Here is a 20,000-nt window from a genome sequence, read left to right as displayed (position 1 = left end):
ATGCCTACTCCACTTGTTTGGCACGTTGCTGATGGAAGTTTGTGGGGCCTCAGGTCTAGCAGAATTGCATACATCCCATTTTTACTTCAGTACCTCAAATACAGTAATCTTTGCAGGTGAAATGAAATGTAAGCTGTAGGTCTTCAAGTTACTGTTACAATACCTGGTCCTCACAAGGACAACAATACCTGAATATGTGTGTGTCGGCCACTTCTTCGAGTACCTCTCTTGTGGTCGTACCTCCCTTGGCAGCTTTCCCTGAATGCTCTAATGGTTCACTTCTCTGCCCCGTATCCTGAATGCACCTTGCAGAGTGATCGCTCACTCAAGGGAAAGGTTGCTGGACCAGCTCCAGTTGGCAGCTTGTCCTCTTTCTTATGATTTACACATCATCTTTTTCCATCTGCTGGCTTCCTGTACCCTGCATCTAGGCCTATTACAAGTGAGAGGAGCTTAATCTTCTTCAGATGAAGATGAGTCTCACTCTGGTGAAGCAGACCCCCAGGAAAGATGGAATTCTTCTTCTACATCCTGAATTTTCGTTAGCCAGTATATTAAGACTTACAGTCATGATAAATATCTCCAATGATGGCATGTAGGTGTCTTCACTTGCTCATAGACTCGCTGTTGTCCAGATCTACGCTCTTGGTTTTTGTTGTCCTGTATGTGCCAGCAATCCTGCCTTCACAGTACAGATGGTTGACCAGGTATGCTAACAGTGCTCTGCAGTGCACTCCTGCAAGGTCTGTGAGAAAAGATCCCAAAGGGTCCCATGGTGCAGGTTGGCTCTGATTCGAGGGCAGGTGGGACCTTGTGGGAGTTTTCTTGCCAGCTCAGGAAATGGGTCTTGGCAGTGTTGGGATTTTTGGTCCTTCCTTCCTACCTTCATCAGGTCAGTGCAGTTTGGCCTTGTGGTGTCCCTGCTGTCCACATCACCTGTCACTCTGAGCCTCCACCTTTGCACTGGTCTCATCTAACCAGCCATTGAACAGACCACTACTTCCATTTGGGATTCAAACATCTCCTGGTTCCTTGCTGTTGAACGTGGGAAGGTGGAATGTCTAAATTAAGGTCAGCAAAATGCCACAAAACAGCAAAAGTCTCTGTTTTATAATCAGAAGCTTCTTAGAGTTGCACCACCATCCCATCTTCTGTGAAACTGTTGGGCTTCTAACAAAAAAGGTACTAATCTGTACCTGTCCTTGTCACTGGGGTGGTACCCTTGTATACTTCACCTGTAAATGTGGATAAATTGTATCTTTAAAAACGTTTTAAGTTACATGATTGTTCTTCGCTGGCCCTTGCTGATACTTTCAGGTACTTTTCACTGATCCCACATCCCATTTCCGACACTAACGTAGCATCCAGCGGGCAGAACATAAGGCAGATACTCGCTGCTCTTTTTTTTACGCTGCTAACATGGAAACACAAACTTAGACTAGACTCAAAAATGCTACAGAGCTGCCAGAACTCAGTGAACAGAAAACTATTAGCAAAAAACAGTCCCCTGGCTATTTATTTGAACACCAGCCATTGTTGAAAGCCACTTGTCTCAAAAGTGCTAAAAGGCTGCTGGGAAGACGTTCAAATGAGTGGTTACAGTGTGAGCACATGCACACCCACGCACCCTGTCTTTCTAAAACATAAAATCATAAAAATAATGTTGATATCTGCTGCTTTTCTCCTCCACCCTCTCATTCTTTCTGTCCGCCTCCTCTACCCTCTTACCCACCTTCCTCCCTGTCTCTGCCGCTCGCAGTGATTACCGGTACGTTGCTGCAGCGTTGGCTGTTATGAGAAATGTAACTCAGCAGATTAACGAAAGGAAACGAAGACTGGAGAACATCGACAAAATCGCTCAATGGCAGGCCTCCGTACTGGACTGGGAGGTGCGGTCGGCCATCTTCTCGTTCTGGAGATATGTGATGATAAATATTTCATGGTACAACTCCTAGGTTTGTGAATTGATGGTAATTTTGGACTGTGCATTGTGTGTGTGTGTGTGTGTGTGTATGTGTGTGTTCAGGGTGAGGATGTCCTGGATAGGAGCTCTGAGCTGGTGTACACCGGAGAGCTGTCCTGGATCTATCAGCCTTATGGGAGGAGCCAAACACGTGTCTTCTTCCTGTTTGACCATCAGATGGTCATCTGCAAGAAGGTGAGAAAGAAAGAAAGAGAAGGAAAGAAATATTAGTAAAAACAAATGATGCAGAACATTAAAAAAACAAGAATAAGAAAAAGAAAAAGGCAGCCATATTATAGCAACGCAAGTGGCTGAAAGAAAGTATTAAAAAATAGAAACAAAGAAAGTGAGTTAAAGAAAGAAACGAAGAAAGAAAGCAAAAGGGGAAAAATCCTAAAAAAAAAAAAAAGAAAGAAAGAACTAGACAAAGAGAAAGTAATAAAGAAAAAGAAAGAGAGGGAAAAGTATAGAAACCAAATGAAAAAAAAAACAAACTGAGGGAAGGAAGCTAGGAGAGAGAATGAAAATTAATCAGAAAGACAGAAATAAAGAGAGAAACCAAAGGAATAAAGAAAACAAAAGAATAAATGAGAACTGAAGAAAGATGAAGATGGATGGAAGGATAGATAGAATATACATTATACAGTAAATGTGAGGTTCTAATCTTCAGGGTTTATTAAAATGCATTACACGAATACATTCCCTCTTTTACCCAATAACAGGACTTGATTCGACGTGATATCCTTTACTATAAAGGACGAATCGATATGGACCGCTATGAGGTCATGGACGCTATAGACGGCCGAGACGACGATTTTAACGTCAGCGTGAAAAACGCCTTCAAACTGAGCAACAAAGACTCGGACGAAATCCACATTTTCCTCGCCAAGAAGCTGGAGGAGAAAATCCGCTGGCTACGAGCGTTTCAGGAAGAACGCAAGATGGTGCAGGAAGACGAGAAAATCGGTGAGTCTGATTACGAAAGATTACAAATAAAACTTTAAATGAAGCTGAAGATAATTTACGGACGTAATATAAAACCTTTAATATAAAAATACATTATATATTAACAACTTAATGTAAGAACTTTAAATAAAATAGAATGTAATATAACTCAAACTCTTACTTGAAACTTAATAACTATAATAAAGTAAAAGTAAATTAAAAAAACTACTTAAACTTGAAACTTAAATTCATTAGAAATTAGATACTTTATTTTATTTCACCTTATTTTTATTTTAAATGAAACCTCAGATTAACTTTAAATAAATGAAAACATATATAATGATTGTAAAATAGTAGCTTTTTGTACTGTATATTATATGATTTTTTTATAAAACTAAAATAACGTAATACTTGTAATAATGAATATATATTATTTATATAATAATAATATAGAATATTACTTACAGTATAAGAATAATATTTTAATATGTAACGTAAGTAATAAAAAAATAGTAAAATGACTTGAAAAAGGAAGAAAGTTTAACTTTATAAACACTTTAGAACATCAAGCTTTATTTTATTATTATTATTATTGAGTAAAGGAGACATTTTGTTTTTTTAGTCAGTGTTTTAGATTCTACAACTGGGTTTTAATTTTATATTAATGTTGAATTGAATCATTTTAACCTTCAGGGTTTGAGATTTCAGAGTATCAGAAGCGACAGGCGGCTCTGACGGTGAGGAGAGTAACCAAACAGAAAGGTACGACAACGTAAAGCTTTAACGTTTAATATTTATAACATATAATATTTATATTTATAACTGTCTTACTGACCTCGTATTTAGTTTCATTTTTATTTCATTCTCTGTAGTTTAGTAACATTAATGTTTTCCATTTGGCTAAATTATAATTATTTTTCTGACTTTTTATTGTAAAATGTTACTTACGGTACATGTTAATGTATATTCCTATGCACTGTAACCGTGTGTGTGTGTGTGTGTTTTCTCTCAGGTGTGGGACGGTCGGCCCCGCCCTCCTACCCTCCCCCTCTCGACCCCGTGAACCCGGGTCACTTCCTCCTCCCGGACGGATACGAGTACGAACCCAAACGCAGCACGTCACCTTTCTGGCACAACATCAGCCGCTTAGCGCCCTTTAAGAAATAGCCCCCGAGCGAAAGCGATCTTTCACCCAGAACAACCACCAACAAAAAAAAACTATTTAACGTAACAAAAAAGAAGAAGCACTACCCTACGGAAAAAAAAATCACCACCGAGCGAAACAACATGGACCGCTGCGATTTTCTGCAACAATCAAACGTTTAAAAAATAAGAAGAAGCACTATCCTAAATATCTTTTTTTTAGGAGGAGAGACTCAACACACACACACACACACACACATGCTCACACACACACACACATGCACACACACAGCTGGAGAGAAGAAGCTGTACTGGGTTACGGCGCCCCCTGCTGGACTGGCTGCACTGAACTGTATACATATGACATATTACACACTGGAGAAACGCACACACACACACACACACACACACACACACACCGTAAAGGTTATACACACACTTGTGCATCCTTTTGGAAACCGAACCACAAGCCCTACGTCGCTCCGTCCTTCGTCCGATGGGATTTTCGATAAGTGTTTTGTTTCCCTTTCTCTTCAAACGAATGAAGAATCATTTCCACGTTTTGAAAGAAGAAAAAAAAAAGAAACACACACACACACACACACACACACCTGATAAAGCACTAACGACTCTCCGCTCTCTAGCGCCGCCCTGGTGTTCCTCCGTGCACTGTGACTAATCGGGGCATTTCTGTCTCTCTCTTTCTCGATCTCTCTTTTTCTCTCTTGACAGCTTAAAACCCGGTTGATCCTGAAGTACTCTTTGGATATGTTTTTTTTTTTCTTCTTTCGTGTGTGTGCGAGTTTCTCAGTGTGTTGCATTCTTTCAGTTCTGCATGAAAATACGAAACGGTCCGATTACAGGTATTTTATATTCTTACGGGTCAAAGTCATTAAGAAGAGATACATTTTTGTACTGAACAACTGAAAACAAAATATATTTTTCTCCACGTGAAGGTTTTCCGGCCTAGAAGCAGTGAGTCGAATCATGAAGATGTTTCTTCTTCATCGGTTTTATCTGTTTAATATGTGCGGCACTCGTTTCAATAATTGACGGTAGCTACGTGTCTATCTAGGGTTGTCATGGTAACCACATGGTATCGTTTCAAAATTTCAACTAAAAGTTAACAATATAACAAAGTGACTGCGACAAAATCAGCGATAGCAGTGCGATGGAACTTAAGCATTTCAGTCTGTTTTTCTTTGTACGTTTATTTCAATTTGATGTTGTATTCCATCTTAGCAGGACCGACCGGTATACGTGAGCTAGCTACGTTACGTGAAAACGTGAAATAAAATAACGTGACATTATGACCAACATTACAGTTACCATGACAACTCTGTGAAAATTGTCACTATACTGAGTATATCTAGGCTGACTTGTAAATAATTATCGTAAATATTTAGGCTAAAAATTTTTATCCTAGCTAAGAATTGTTAAAAAAGTTAAAATAACTCCTGGACAAAAACTTACGTTATTATGCGAACATACAATTAGGCGTTTTGCTAATAATACAAGATCTCCACCACGTCCAGACGTTTAATATTATGCCAGTCCCCGGTTTTAATTACCGATGAATTTTTCATCATAGTAAATAGTAAAACTGATGAAGCACCGAAACATCTGCGAGGTTATAACTCAAATCCAATCGAGTCTTGACTCATTTCTACTAGACGTATATTTTTTTCCAGTTGTTAAATACAATCTGGGACTCCCTCTGACATTAGCAGGCTCACATCAAGACTTGAAAACCGTTAGCAAGCTAATGTTGAAGCTAAAGCTTAGCCAAAAAATGAAATTTACACTTTTCCACTTAGCTCAAATATAATCGATTAGCCGAGACACGTTTGGTCTGAAGTTTGCTTCTTTAGTTTTGTTACAGAGCTAAGAGGTTAACGTAGCTAACAAGTGCGTATAGCTTATAGCTAAAAGGTTAGCGTTGTGCAACATGCCACACACTGTGTCCCGGCTAATTAGAAAACTGGAAAGTGAAAAATTATGTACATTTTATTTTTGGCCAAACTGTTGCTTTCAGAGTCTACAACATAGCAATTAGCTGCTAACATTCTGCTAATAAACTAGCACCCATGTTATATAATAAGCTGATTTTTAATCTTTATCTTTAATCGATTTCTAACGATATCGATCTGCACCCCGGACTTTGATCCAATCTGATTGTCTGTTGTTGATTATTTATTAGCTAGCTGGAATTTTTTTGTTGCTAATCCTCTCTCTAATATTGTGCCAAAATGGTTTGGTTGCCAAATTTTCCCGAAACAGGTGCACTGTTCCCTGTCCAGGTGGAACCCAGGTATGTGTCTTCTCAGGCGACGTTTTCAATTTATTAAAGTTAACTTTAACTACGCTAATGCTGCTAGCGTTAGCCTTTTAGGGTTTCTTTTTTTTTTTGGTTTATTTTCCTCAAAAAAATGGACTTGTGCAAGGTTTAATTTATGGTATATTCAATTTTTTGAAAGATAGTATTTAGTCCAAATCACAATATTTAAAAGTATGAATATAAAGCATTATTTATTCTATTATAATGTGATATTTTTTTCCACATTGATGCTCTTTCTGGATTTTGGAAGTGGCTGAAGGACAGGAAGTGGATTATTATTATTATTATTATTATTATTATTATTATTATTAATGAGAAGGAGAAAGACTTTGAAGAGGGGAATAAAAGGGAAGTGGATGAAGTTATGTTGCACCATATGTACTAAGTGCCATATTAAAATAATATTAGGTTATGAAAGAAAATATCAGTTTAATGTTTTAATTTGGTGATCTGATTGACATGATATCAATATTTCATAATAAACTTCGTTATGAACACCATCTCCCTTTAAGTTTTCTTGCTCTTGTGAATGTGAGAAACTGATAAAGTGTTTAATTCTGGTTCGATTCATTCGTTCAGTGAGTAAACTTTCGTTAAACTTGCGTTTCAGGATCGTTTTTAATCCCGTTTGGTTTTAATCCCAACTCAAAGACGGTTTGTTTACGTTATCAGAAGATTGTTAGACGAGTCGACGTCACTGTAGACGTCAGAAGCACAACGTATACAAACGTCATATACCTTATTATAATATTCCTTCATTAAAAATGTCAATTCAACTATATGAATAATGTCCCGAAATATGAAAAACGCACGAAATCATTCAGGGTAAACAAACAGACAGGAATGTGTAAAACGTTTTTTCGATTGAAACAGCGCTCCAATGATCGTGTGAAGTCAAATTCAAAGTTCACTTCAGTTCAACGCTCAGTTCAGGGGGCGTGTCCCGCTACGTCACTCAGTCTGGATTCGCCACGACCGCGGAATAAAGGCGAGTAGGCGGAGTCATCCTTCTGCCTACGTATCATAGCTGAATGAATGGGCGGGGCCACCCGTGTGTGCGTACGTGTGCACGTATGGGTTAATGGGCGGAGTCTAATCCTGTGTACAGGATAGTGGGCGTGGTCTTCTCGTGCGGTTTCGAGGGCGGAGTCTGGTTTGTGCGTACGTAGACATCTCTCGGAGTACAACGAAGATCCAGCGATCTTTTCATCAAGACTGGAATATTTAGGTTTATTTTTTTAGATTAAATTTAGCCACAAGTTTATTTTGAGTCGCTGTAGATTATTATTGAAAACATGGTCGCGAAGCGGAGGATAACGAGAAGCACAGCAAAAACCTCACGCAGCGAGGGAATGTGGCCAAAATGTCACAATAACGACTACAGATTACTAACTAATGATTGTTTTAACCCTTTCATGCACATGGACGAAGGATTAAGAAGTTTTCCGCCTCGAGATTATTTACCATTCTAGATACAGGTTGTTATATATAAGTTTGTAAGTCTATTATTCAAAATAAATGCATAAATTAGTTTAAAACATTTTTTTTTACTTCAATCAACTTTTATTTAAAATGTTATAAATTAAAGATAAGACTGTTGTACCTGCGAAATCAGCTGCGTCATCTCTTTAAATCCTATATATGTCAAGAATATTGCTATAATTTTTTAAACAAATGATCATTTCTACATTTTGGCTGTGAACTTTATTTTTTAAATATTTTAGACCTGAATGTTTATTTATAAACACATTGATTGAACGAATGATATATTTTTTGTTGTTGTTTTTAAATTTCAAGCGTCATGTTTTCCTGTTCGTGCAGTACATTTATTTTTATAAGTGTTTCAGGTCAAAAATGTATATAATGTGCAATTAAAGTAATACAAATAAACTAATAAGTTTAATAATTAAATAAATAATACATTTAAAAATAATTTATGCATGAAAGGGTTAACGTAACTCTAATTACAACTACTTAACTAACTTACATACTATTTAGATATCATTTAAAATATCATATAAACTACAATATAACTATTTTACGTTATACCGTATACGTAACATTTTACTATAACTACCATCAGTTATAACTTACCTTAACTGTAAATGTTTAATTATTACCACTTATGTACCTTATATAACGTATTTTAACTGAGTTATAACTCCTGTAATGTATTTACATGCTACTGATGCTATATGATGCAATTTACTCTGAAATTATAGCTTAGTTTTTTGCTAAAACTATAATTTTAAGTGAAATAAATTACACATTACTGTAATATAACTACTATAACTGTAAATACACCTCATTCAGTAACATTTATACTCCATTATAATTTAGATTTTACTGCAACAGCTTAATAAAACCAGTGACTTTCAATGAAAATAAGAGGCACGCGTTTTGATTTTTTAAATTTATTCATTATTTTTTGGAGGTCAGTCTTCTTTTTTTACTCGAAAAATAATTTGATTTTGAAATGTACAGCACACAGTCAGAATGGTAGTTGTTAAACATGCACAACACACACACACACACACACACACACAAACACACACACAGAGCTTAAGACTTTACTTCCGTTAGTCAAACATAAAGCTTTTGGCGTGATGCTGATGAAATCACAGTGACAGTAATCCAGGATAAGTTTGTGCTTTTGTCAAAATGTTGAATATTTTATTCAGTCATGATGACATCACAGTGAAACACGGAAAAAAAAGCCCGAGTCCGCTATCAAGAACTGTTTTTCAAATATTAAATTTTTTCATTTTGTTGTTTTGTTCATCGTTTACGATAGAAATAGAAAATTTATTTCTTCATTATTCCTTTCAAATCCGTTTTTTTTTTTTTTTAACGATAGAAACGTTCACACACTGGTTGTGAAGAAATTGTTAAAAAAAAAATTGAAATCTATCTGAATTGCGCTTCAATTAAAAAAAAAAAAAAATTTGACGTACAGTTTTTAGTGTGTTTATCTCTTAATATCGACTCTGTTAATACGGTTTTATTGTCCGTGCTGCTTTCAGTCAATCCGACCCACTGTTTCGGGTTTATGTTCGTCATTAAATAAGACGTCATTAAAGGGAGTAAAACCATTTCTTGTTAGTGGACTCAGACATTTTTGACTGGACTGGTTGAACCATCTGAATGTGATTTATTTTTTTTTTACCCTGTTTTGTAAAATCTCAATCATAGAAGAGAAAGAACACAACATACACAATCGTACATCCCTCGTAATCGACACAGTCGTGACGGTAATGCAGGTCTGATTAAAGAAATAATCATGTACCAACAATCAGTAGTACAACACATCGCAATATTTAACACACAAAATATTACAATTAGAGACACTTCAACATGCTGGAAATACCCTTGTGTGTGTGTGGGTTTTTTTTTCCAGCTAGACTCTTAACGAGCGTCGCGTTTGTCCTTTTCATCTACAGTGGAGCGAAATTCTGGATGCTTCTCAGTGCGAAAGACTCGAGACATCACAAATGCAACATCGGCACAAGCCTAGCTCCGAATTTTGACCTTTCACAGTGGACCGATTTTGTACCTGAACCTGAAAAGGTGTGTTTATTATTTTTTTTCCTTCAGTATTTGTACTCACACCCTCAGAGCAGACTCTTAAAAGCAGATCAAGTACACGCGTTTTTTTTTTTTACACTGCACATCGATCTCGTTTTCCGATCGTACGATGATTTTACAGTTTTTTTTTTTCCTTCACACTTTCGGCTGCCGGCTGTCCTTCCACTCCGTCCTGGTGTTCTGCAGCGCCTGCGTCTTCTTCTCGTCCACCTGAACGTAGTCCACACGCTGTTCATCCAGCAGAGGTTTCTGGAAACGAAAATAAACGTGATTACTTCAAACGCACAGCGCTAACATTAGCTAAAGCATTTAAATCATGACGTCATAAATTCTGACGAGCAAAAATACACAAATTGCACAATTTACTTCTTTTTAAAATTCCAATTTGTCCATTTTGAGACTATAAACTCTAAAGAAAGAAGACTTTCTAATGTGCGTTCGCCTGTATGTTTTCAGACTTCCACTTTTTTGGTCCTTTTTGATTGTATAAAACAATTAAAAAAAAAAAAATTGTATTACATTTCCTAAAATTGTTTTTATTCACGTACAGTAAGAACTAGTGTATTTTCTTCTTTTCCCTGCCCCAGTGTTAAGCTTATGCTTACCTTTTGGACAGGTGAGGGGGAGGCGGAGTTAAAATCCAGCGACAGGTAATCCAGGTGAGAGGTCCGGAACCAGGGGGCGGAGTCACATGCAGAGAACAAAAACTGTACACGCAGAACCACACATGTTTTCACTTTACAAAGATGTCCTTAATAATAATAATAATAATAATAATAACACAGATAATACAGAGTGAAGTAGGCAGGTGTTACCGCAGGTGTGTCGTTCCCTTCCTGTTCGGTGCCGTTTAAGCCCCGCCCCCTGTCCCAAGGAAAACAACGAGGTGATGCACTAGATACACGGGAGGACGAACATTTTCATAATGCACATTAAATATTCTCATTAATGATTAAAGCATTACAAATGTCATTGTTATTGATTAGTGTACAGTTTATTCTGCTCACCTGGGCTCCGTCATGGTGCGAATTAGAGGGAGGTGGGTGGGGAATTCGCTAATGGTGGACAAATCGAGGGGCGGCGGTTTCACTACAATAACAGACAAAAATAAACGACAGATAAATAATAAACACCAGTCGTTGTTTTTTAAAGAATGATGAATTGAACACTCTGTATTTAAAGTAACGGTTTGAAGACATTAAACACGACGCTGTTTAAAGCTCACAATGTTCCACAGCAGTGCGTTTATCTTTATGATGTTTTTTCTTTAGATTTCGCTGACTCGGGATAATGAGGAACTTTTTCCACAGTGAGGTGAGTCACGTGTTGCTCAGTGACGTTACAAGTAATTCATTATTATTAGAAACTAGTAGAACCTACTGGAAAAAATATATCTACGTACATTAGATCCTGATGGGGAAATGTTTAATGGAATCCATTAGATCTTGATGGGAAAATGTTTAATGGAATCCATTAGATCTTGATGGGAAAATGTTTAATGGAAACCATTAGATCTCGATGTGAGAAATGTTTATTGGAATCCATTAGATGTTGATGTGGAAAATGTTTAATGGAATCCATTAGATCTTGATGGAAAAATGTTTAATGGAATCCATTAGATGTCGATGTGGAAAATGTTTAATGGACACCATTAGATCTTGATGGTAAAATGTTTAATGGAAACCATTAGATCTTGATGGAAAAATGTTTAATGGAAACCATTAGATCTTGATGGAAAAATGTTTAATGGAATCCATTAGATCTTGATGGAAAAATGTTTAATGGAAACCATTAGATCTTGATGGTAAAATGTTTAATGGAATCCATTAGATCTTGATGGAAAAATGTTTAATGGAATCCATTAGATGTCGATGTGGAAAATGTTTAATGGAAACCATTAGATCTTGATGGTAAAATGTTTAATGGAATCCATTAGATCTTGATGGAAAAATGTTTAATGGAAACCATTAGATCTTGATGGAAAAATGTTTAATGGAAACCATTAGATCTTGATGGAAAAATGTTTAATGGAATCCATTAGATCTTGATGGAAAAATGTTTAATGGAAACCATTAGATCTCGATGTGGGAAATGTTTAATGGAAACCATTAGATCTTGATGGAAAAATGTTTAATGGAAACCATTAGATCTCGATGTGGGAAATGTTTAATGGAAACCATTAGATCTTGATGGAAAAATGTTTAATGGAATCCATTAGATCTTGATGGAAAAATGTTTAATGGAAACCATTAGATCTCGATGTGAGAAATGTTTATTGGAATCCATTAGATGTTGATGTGGAAAATGTTTAATGGAAACCATTAGATCTTGATGGAAAAATGTTTAATGGAATCCATTAGATCTTGATGGAAAAATGTTTAATGGAAACCATTAGATCTCGATGTGAGAAATGTTTATTGGAATCCATTAGATGTTGATGTGGAAAATGTTTAATGGAAACCATTAGATCTTGATGGTAAAATGTTTAATGGAAACCATTAGATCTTGATGGAAAAATGTTTAATGGAATCCATTAGATCTTGATGGAAAAATGTTTAATGGAAACCATTAGAACAAACATCCTATTAAGTGGACAATTCGTAAAATTTGATTAATCTCAAAATGTAAGTTTGAGTAAAGTCGAGCCGAGGTCTTACCCCGCCTCCTCGGCTTCAGGCTTCGGTTGATTGGAGGAGGCTCCATATCGGGGGCCGGAGGAAGAGGTGATTCTGGTTTCCCATTGGTTAACAGGGAAACAGGAAGCGTGGGTGGACTCATAGGTATGTAGCCGTCAACTTCAGTGTCGGAGGAGCTGATTGGCGGAGACGCCATGGGCACGTAAGAGGAGTCGTCTGATTGGCTCTCAGAGGGAGTGTTAACCAGAAACATCGGCTAGAGACAGAGAGAGAGAAGACATCGAGTGTCCATGATATCAGTCATAAACACTTTTATTCATTATGTTTCTCTATCGAAATGATTAAAAACAGCTGAGGTTCTAAACGCCGCCGCCTGATTGGCTGCAGTGTGATATATCTCAGAAACATTGACATCACTTCCAAAGATGGCGGATGTCTAACCTTCGCTTGTTAAAATGATGTCTGTAGTTTCACAAGAAAAAAAAAACACATTTCTCTCGCTCAGCTGTTTTAATTCACCGATTCAGAAAGAGGCTAACGTCTAGATCTGACTCGGGTTTTGCTTTCGCTCGCTTTTTACAAGACGTTCAAACTCAACTGGGAAAAAAAATCCCGTCTGTTACACTGTGGAGGAAAAATGGCAGAATATATGCAAGATATATTACAGTACTAAAGCTAGCTACAGTACTAAAGCTAGCTAGCAACGCTGATGGAATGATTAGCCTACGCATAAACGGCTGACAGATTTATGGGTTAAAAACACAACAATGATACACCATTGTGAATTTTTCAAACACAAGCTGAGAAATACAATGCAATAATACAGAATATTACATAACATGATGAAGAAATTGCGTAAGAAGAATACGAGTTGCAGGTTGAATAAATATAAAATAACGTGTTTACCAGATTCAGACTCAGTCTTTTGTTCCAGTTTCCTCTCGCACTGAAGTCGAACTCTGCTGAAGCAAACCAGAAAAGAACCAAAACCATTCAGTGAGAAATCCTGTCAGGTTAGCTCGTGTTAGCTAGCTAGTCAGTATTTGCTGTGAACAATATCATGAGTTAAAAATACTCTGAGAAATCCTGTCAGGTTAGCTCGTGTTAGCTAGCTGACTAACAAAATCTGTGAAAATTCCTGCATGTCTATGAATGTTGAATATGAACTTCCTATTTCCTACTTTAATATATCAACTAAAAGACACGCCCACATTCCAATCTTTGGCCTTCAAGACACATAAAGTCACTCTAGTTTCCATGTGACGTGACCAAAAAACGTGTGTGTGCACGTGTATCTGTGTGTGTACACACCTCTTCTAAAATGCTCCCCACCCGACAGCGACGTCCTGCGTGGGAGGAGCCCCAGTTGCCCGTGGTGACGCACAGCATCCTCGTTACCATGGTGATCGGACATGTGTGTGGGTTTTGGCGGGAGAGGAGGGGGCGTGGCACAGAAGGGGCTGTCGAATCGGAACACGTCACCAGGGCTGCGGACGGGGCACGACGATAACGGCCGGGTCCCATACGGGGCACCGAAGGGCGAGGGGGCGGAGTCTAAACACAGGACAGGACTGAACACTTCATCGGTCACGTTCTCAAACGAACTTTGCTCAAACGAACGCTCCGAGTTCGACATGCTGTCACACCTGAAACACAACAAACAATAAAAAAAATTATTTCTGAAAACGTTTACTTATCAATAAAGCCGAAAAAAAACGTAGTGAAACAAATATTTTTGCAATATAATTTAAACATCTTACATATTTATTTTAAAAAAACAAAAAACAACTGAAAATTTCTCTAGCTAGCTTGCAAAAAATGATGGCTATTTCTATCTAGCAATGTAAACAACATCGATTAATAAATCAATATTTACATAATTTGTACTGATTTACATCATTTTAACTCGTATGAAAAATGATGGCTACTTTTGAGGTGAGGGGGCGGGGTTAATGATCATAACTATTGTTATTGTTACATTTTTTTATAAGCTCGCGTTTAAAAAGTGTACGTCTGATTGGTGCTAGCTAGCCGGAAAAGCTACAACAAAAATCTTTTATAGCATTGTATTATTAAACGTATTATATTTTGAGGAAAAATTTGGGACTTTTACAAAAATCTTTTTTAAATAAAATCACCTCAAAAGGAAAAAAATATATATGTATATTACTAGTACGCAAAGATAAATAATTTAATTAAAACCGAGCAAAAAAATCTTAGTAATGCAAAAAAAAAAAAGAGAGAGAGACAGAATTCTATATCCCTATATTTTAGAGACTATATTATCATATGATTAATAAATAAATTTTATGGGCGGGGCTTACCTGGTGATGGTCTTCCTGCCAGTTTCACACTGAGACAGGAAGAGATAATCAAGCGGAATGCCGGTGTCTGATTCGCTGGGCTCGTCTCTGACCGCCGAGTCTGTTTCGGGAACCGGTGCGTCCTGATTGGCTGAGAACGAGGCGTGGGTTGAGAGCACGGGAGAGGGCTGATGGGAGGAAGGAGTGTGGGCGAGACTGTCCATTGATTCTGCAAAAATAGATTACAATTAATTAATTAAATTAATACTAACTACATAACATGATAGACACCTGATCTGCTAACAATCTAGCAGGCTAATTCTCCAACTTGGAAGTAGCTAGCATTGTACAGTAAGAGTTTCATTATCAGTCACGTGGAATAAACAGCATGCTAAATACATGGTTTGCTAACTAGATTGCATGAGAATTCTCAATTTTGTAAAAACCGAACGTTGTAAAGTTACTGTTTTGTCATCTGCCAGGTCCAGGTAGTGCAAATAGCATGATAAATAAATGCTAATTCTCAATTATGGAAGTAGCTAGCATAGTAAAGTAACGATTTCATGATCAGCCATGTATAGCTAGATTAAATAATTGCCAAACAAATGGCTTGCTAACTAAAAAGCATGCTAATTCTCTATTTTGGAAGAAGCTAGCATAGTACTGTTAGTAACTGTTCCATCTGTCATGTACATACGGAGCAGATAGCATGCTAAACACAATCAAAATAATCGATGTACTATATTTAAACTTAAATATTTTAGCTTAGCTATGTCAGACATGGTCTGAAAGTGAGCAGTGCATTCTGGGTAAATTCTGCTCTACGAGATGATAAAGTAATAGAACGGTCCGTGGGATATAACCCAGGGGGAAGTGTGTAGGGGAAGTGAGCGAGGGCGTGTTATAACCCGTGCTGGAACGCAGCTGTTATTACGCCACGTGACCAGCAGGTGGCGACGATGAAGCAGTGACGAGCCTCTGCACAAACTCGACCTCCTGTCCATCCTCTTTTTTTTAAAAGTGAGCATAAAATGCCCACGAGCGTAACGGCTCCCAGTCACGTGCTTTACACACCACGCAGAACACATGACCATCACACTCACACACACACACACACACACACACTCACACACACAGCAGTTTTCCACAGACACTCCACAGCATTTTTTGAGAAATGAAAGTGTGTGTGTGGGTGTGTGGAAAATGTGAGTGCGTCATTAGAATGCAGGGAGGCTCAGTCCGGTCCGGTGACTGTATTTTCTCCACTCTGATATCTTATCATCTTATTCGTCCTATCATCGATCTTTCTTTTTCCATTTATTTCTTTAGGGGAACTGTTTAAAGCGGCCGTCTATAACTTTTTAATACTATTTCTTGATCTGTAGTAATTACATCACTTTGAAGCTACCTCTGGTCCAGTGACTTTGTTTTCTACACATTTTAATTGTTCTTATTCTCATCGTACTATCATCATGTTTTTATTGATTTGTTTGGGGGAAATTCTTAAAGCGGCCATCAGTAACATGTAAAACTGTTTCTAGAGGTGTAATAATTACATCATTGTGATCCTACCACTGGTCAGATTCCTATTTTCTCCACTCTTATATCTTACTCTACTCATCGTCCTGTCATAGTTTATTTATTGATTTATTTATTTAGTTATTTATGGATTGAATAATTAATTAATTAATTTGTTTGTTTGTTTATTTATTTATTTGTGTAGAGAAAATGCTTAAAGCGGCTTTCTGTAACTTTTAAATCTATTTCTAGACCTCTAACATTTACATACCTCTGATCAAATGATTGTGTTTCTGTCCACTCTTATATCTTATTCCAATCATTGTCCTGTTATGTTAAGACACCGTTTAAAGCGGCCATCTGTAACTTTTAAAACTACTTCTAGGCCTATAATCATATGATTTTCAATGCCTTTTGATCCTCTGTTCTGGTGTCTCTGTTTTCTCTACTTATACATCATACTCACCTTATTGTCCTATCATTGTTTTTTTATTTATTAGATTTGGGAAACTGCTTAAAGCGGCCATCTGTGACTTTTAATAAAGTTTCTAGACCTGAAACAATTATATGATTTTAAAGCTACTTTAATAAAACTGCGATTCAGACTGCGATCAGTTTCTTCGGTTTCTCTGATTATTTCACCAAGTGTTTTATTCCTCTTATGCCACAGCAATTTGACAACAGTTACAATTTTTATTTTATTAAAAAAGATACGTCACACTTTTATCCATTTATAGTTACATTTACCTTAAAGTTACAGCTTTACCTGACACTGGAGACTCCTTCCATAAATATTAAACAACCACATTTCTCCTTACAGGAAACTTCACCATATCGGCGATTACATAACGTCCGTCGTGAACGAGCTGTTACTATGGAAACGATAACGTATTAGAACGAGCGCGTTAATATAAACCTGCGCTACTGTCAGAGCTGCTGTTAGAGAAAACTAATCAACACCTTCTGACCAATCAGAATGCAGAACTCAGCGGTGTAGTTATAAATAAAATATTATAAATAGCGATATTCAAAGAACTTTACTGTTGATGTTATGCTGAAACCCGCAGAATGGAAGTCACGCAACACAACTCACCTCAACCAATCAGAACCCAAGACACGCATGACGCACTGTTAGGAATTTGGGAGGACTTGCGTGTGTGTGTTGTGCGTGTATGTGTTGTGCGTGTGTGTGTTGTGCGTGTGTGTGTGTGTGTTGTGCGTGTGTTGTGCGTGTGTGTGTGTGTGTGTGTGTGTTGTGTCCACTTACTACCTTTTGACTCTAATGTTTGCAAACTAAACATTACTTGTTATTGTTAAATTCACCACACATTGTGTTTGTGTGTGTGTGTATTAGTGTGTGTCAGTGCGTGTGTGTGTGTGTGTTTGTGTGTGTGTCAGTGTGTGAGTGTGTGTGTGTGTGTGAGTGGTTTTAAATGCTCAACCAGCCGAGCTCTATATATCTACCATCTTTGTTATCTTTGTGACTAATGTGTAAACTTGCGGTTTCTATGTTTAAGACTTGTCACTGTGCGTGTGTGAGTGTGTGTGTGTGTGTGTTTGTGTGTGTGTGAGTGTGTGTGTGTGTGTTTGTGAGAGTGTGTGTGTGTGTTTCTGTGTTTGTGAGTGTGTGTGTGTGGGATGCCAACGGGTGTGAACCTGTATCTCTTGAAGCGTGTGCATGCATGCTTCTGATTACATACACTGTGTGTGTGTGTGTGTGTGGGTGTGTGAGAGTGTGAGAGAAAAAGTGTGTGTGTGTGTGTGTGTGTGTGTGTGCGCGTGTGTGTGTGCGTGTGTGTGTATCATTTTACCAGACGTTTGTCTCCAGGACAGCAGGGGAACAAAACATTTCCAACTGTAACATTTAACGCCAAGAATAAACAAAGCAAACGCCTCAGCTATCGCTAATCAACTTCCTTTTGCTAGCTCTTTGCTAATTCAGGTGCTAATTCTGGTGTTAGCAGTTTGCTAATCTACCCCTCTTTATACTCATTAAAGCCTGTTAGCGCTTCGCTAGGTCAAACTGCAGGTGCGATTGTTAGCTCAGTGTTAGCTAAAAATGGCTAGTTTTAACTTTTTTTGCTTATCTATATCAATATAAGTTTCATTTTTGTCCCAAGACTTTGACTAAAATGTCATGTCAGATATGCTAACAGGTGATATTACTCAGTCTTTGCGTCGCTATACGGTAGCTAATGATGTTTTAAGCATTTTGCTATCTTATTTTATAACAAATGCCTGTTGTTAGCGTCAGTCGTAAAGCCAATGTATCATACGACGTCATGCTTATTCTTTAGCGCTTTGCTAAGTTGTATTGTGCTATGAAATGTGTTAGCACATTGCTAAAAATACAGCCGCTTTTCCTTAGACACCGCTAACATCTGTGTATGAAGCTAGTCGATTTTTTTTGGTCCAAATACGCTTATCAAGTTTCATTCCAAATACCTGCTAATGCTAATGTTTGATATGTTTCATATCAAATACCTGCTAATGCTAATGTTTCATATGTTTCATTTCAAATACCTGCTAATGCTAATGTTTTATATTATATATGACACGTCTTACTGTTAGCTAAAATGAAGACATTGTACTCCTCGCTATTTTAGATTAGTTTCTGTTGCTAGCGTTTTGCTAACTTACATTATTACATTAGTTTAAAAACAGATCTTGCTCATGTTGTTATTTCTTCCTCTCCTGCTCTCTCTCTCTCTCTCTCTCTCTCTTTCTCGCTCTCTTGCTCTTTAGCCATGCTAGTAAAAGCTTATTTGAATGCTAATTTGAATTTAGGAGAGAGAGAGAGTGATAGTAGAGTGTGTTATGACAGCAGAGATGGAGGACGAGTGAGAGAGCAAGATGAAATAATAAACTACTAGCTATCTATACGTACTGTATATGTAGCTAAATATCTGTGTTTCTTTTTCTCTTTCTTTTGTTATGCTAATAATAGCTTTCTGAAAGTTGTACCTCAGCAAAAAACCACGTAGAAAAGTTCAGACCTGTTTACAGGAAAAGGAGGAAGACACTGCGTGTGTGTGTGTGTGTGCGTGTGTGTGTGTGCGTGTGTGCGTGTGTGTGTCAGCATATGAGGAGTCGGAAACAAGTCTTGTTGCATCGACAAATCTCAGATAGCTCTGAGCCGCGACACAAGTGTTGATAATACAGATGTGTTAGCATTTTATGCTAAATGTGATTTTAGCCAAGTGGACTCTTTTTTTTTATTAATTTATCAACACATCTGAGGTAAATGTTGACGTTCCGGATTATTCTGCCACGTTTTCGCCGTCACTGTGACTTCACATCTGTATAAAACGCCACAAGGCTAACCTGATTAATCGTTAGCCTCGGCGATTAGCTAGTGTGCGCATGCTATTTGTATTCTCCAGTTGCCTAGCAACAATGTTCTGACCCGAGCCATTTGAAGGGCGACTGAGTCGTGTGTTCACCGTGCCATGTCGAAGAAACAAAGTCATAAAGTTATGTGTTCTATTTCGACGCACCTGAACAGGTGTGTGTGTGTGTGTGTGCACGTGTTTGTGTGTTCAGATGTATGTGTGTGTCTCACCTGTACA

At 37.5% G+C, this 20,000-nt stretch overlaps 2 protein-coding genes across 6 annotated transcripts in view; one reads left to right on the top strand and one right to left on the bottom strand.

Annotated features, from left to right (window-relative positions):
* arhgef9a (Cdc42 guanine nucleotide exchange factor (GEF) 9a) overlaps positions 1-6,889 on the top strand; it is a 37,457-nt gene extending 30,568 nt beyond the window's left edge. For both annotated transcript variants that reach the window (XM_034300898.2, XM_053230250.1), the window contains 5 exons: positions 1,760-1,889; positions 2,027-2,158; positions 2,686-2,929; positions 3,602-3,670; positions 3,921-6,889. In XM_034300898.2, the coding sequence (XP_034156789.1) occupies positions 1,760-1,889; positions 2,027-2,158; positions 2,686-2,929; positions 3,602-3,670; positions 3,921-4,075 (730 nt within the window). In that variant the 3' untranslated portion in view covers positions 4,076-6,889. The remainder of the gene's footprint in view (positions 1-1,759; positions 1,890-2,026; positions 2,159-2,685; positions 2,930-3,601; positions 3,671-3,920) is intronic.
* Positions 6,890-10,065: 3,176 nt separating this feature from the next.
* Positions 10,066-20,000, bottom strand: part of gab3 (GRB2 associated binding protein 3) — a 22,185-nt gene continuing 12,250 nt past the window's right edge. For 2 of the 4 annotated variants that reach the window (XM_053230246.1, XM_053230249.1), the window contains exons 3-10: positions 14,935-15,142; positions 13,922-14,256; positions 13,517-13,572; positions 12,632-12,866; positions 10,982-11,063; positions 10,790-10,868; positions 10,580-10,681; positions 10,066-10,223 (exon numbers count right to left, since the gene is read on the bottom strand). In XM_053230246.1, the coding sequence (XP_053086221.1) occupies positions 10,110-10,223; positions 10,580-10,681; positions 10,790-10,868; positions 10,982-11,063; positions 12,632-12,866; positions 13,517-13,572; positions 13,922-14,256; positions 14,935-15,142 (1,211 nt within the window). In that variant the 3' untranslated portion in view covers positions 10,066-10,109. The remainder of the gene's footprint in view (positions 10,224-10,579; positions 10,682-10,789; positions 10,869-10,981; positions 11,064-12,631; positions 12,867-13,516; positions 13,573-13,921; positions 14,257-14,934; positions 15,143-20,000) is intronic. The other 2 variants (XM_053230248.1, XM_053230247.1) reach the window with 2 other exon arrangements.

Source organism: Pangasianodon hypophthalmus, chromosome 27 (assembly GCF_027358585.1).
Source record: "Pangasianodon hypophthalmus isolate fPanHyp1 chromosome 27, fPanHyp1.pri, whole genome shotgun sequence".
Taxonomy (NCBI): Eukaryota; Metazoa; Chordata; class Actinopteri; order Siluriformes; family Pangasiidae; genus Pangasianodon; species Pangasianodon hypophthalmus.
This window is presented reverse-complemented; position numbering and strand designations above follow the sequence as displayed.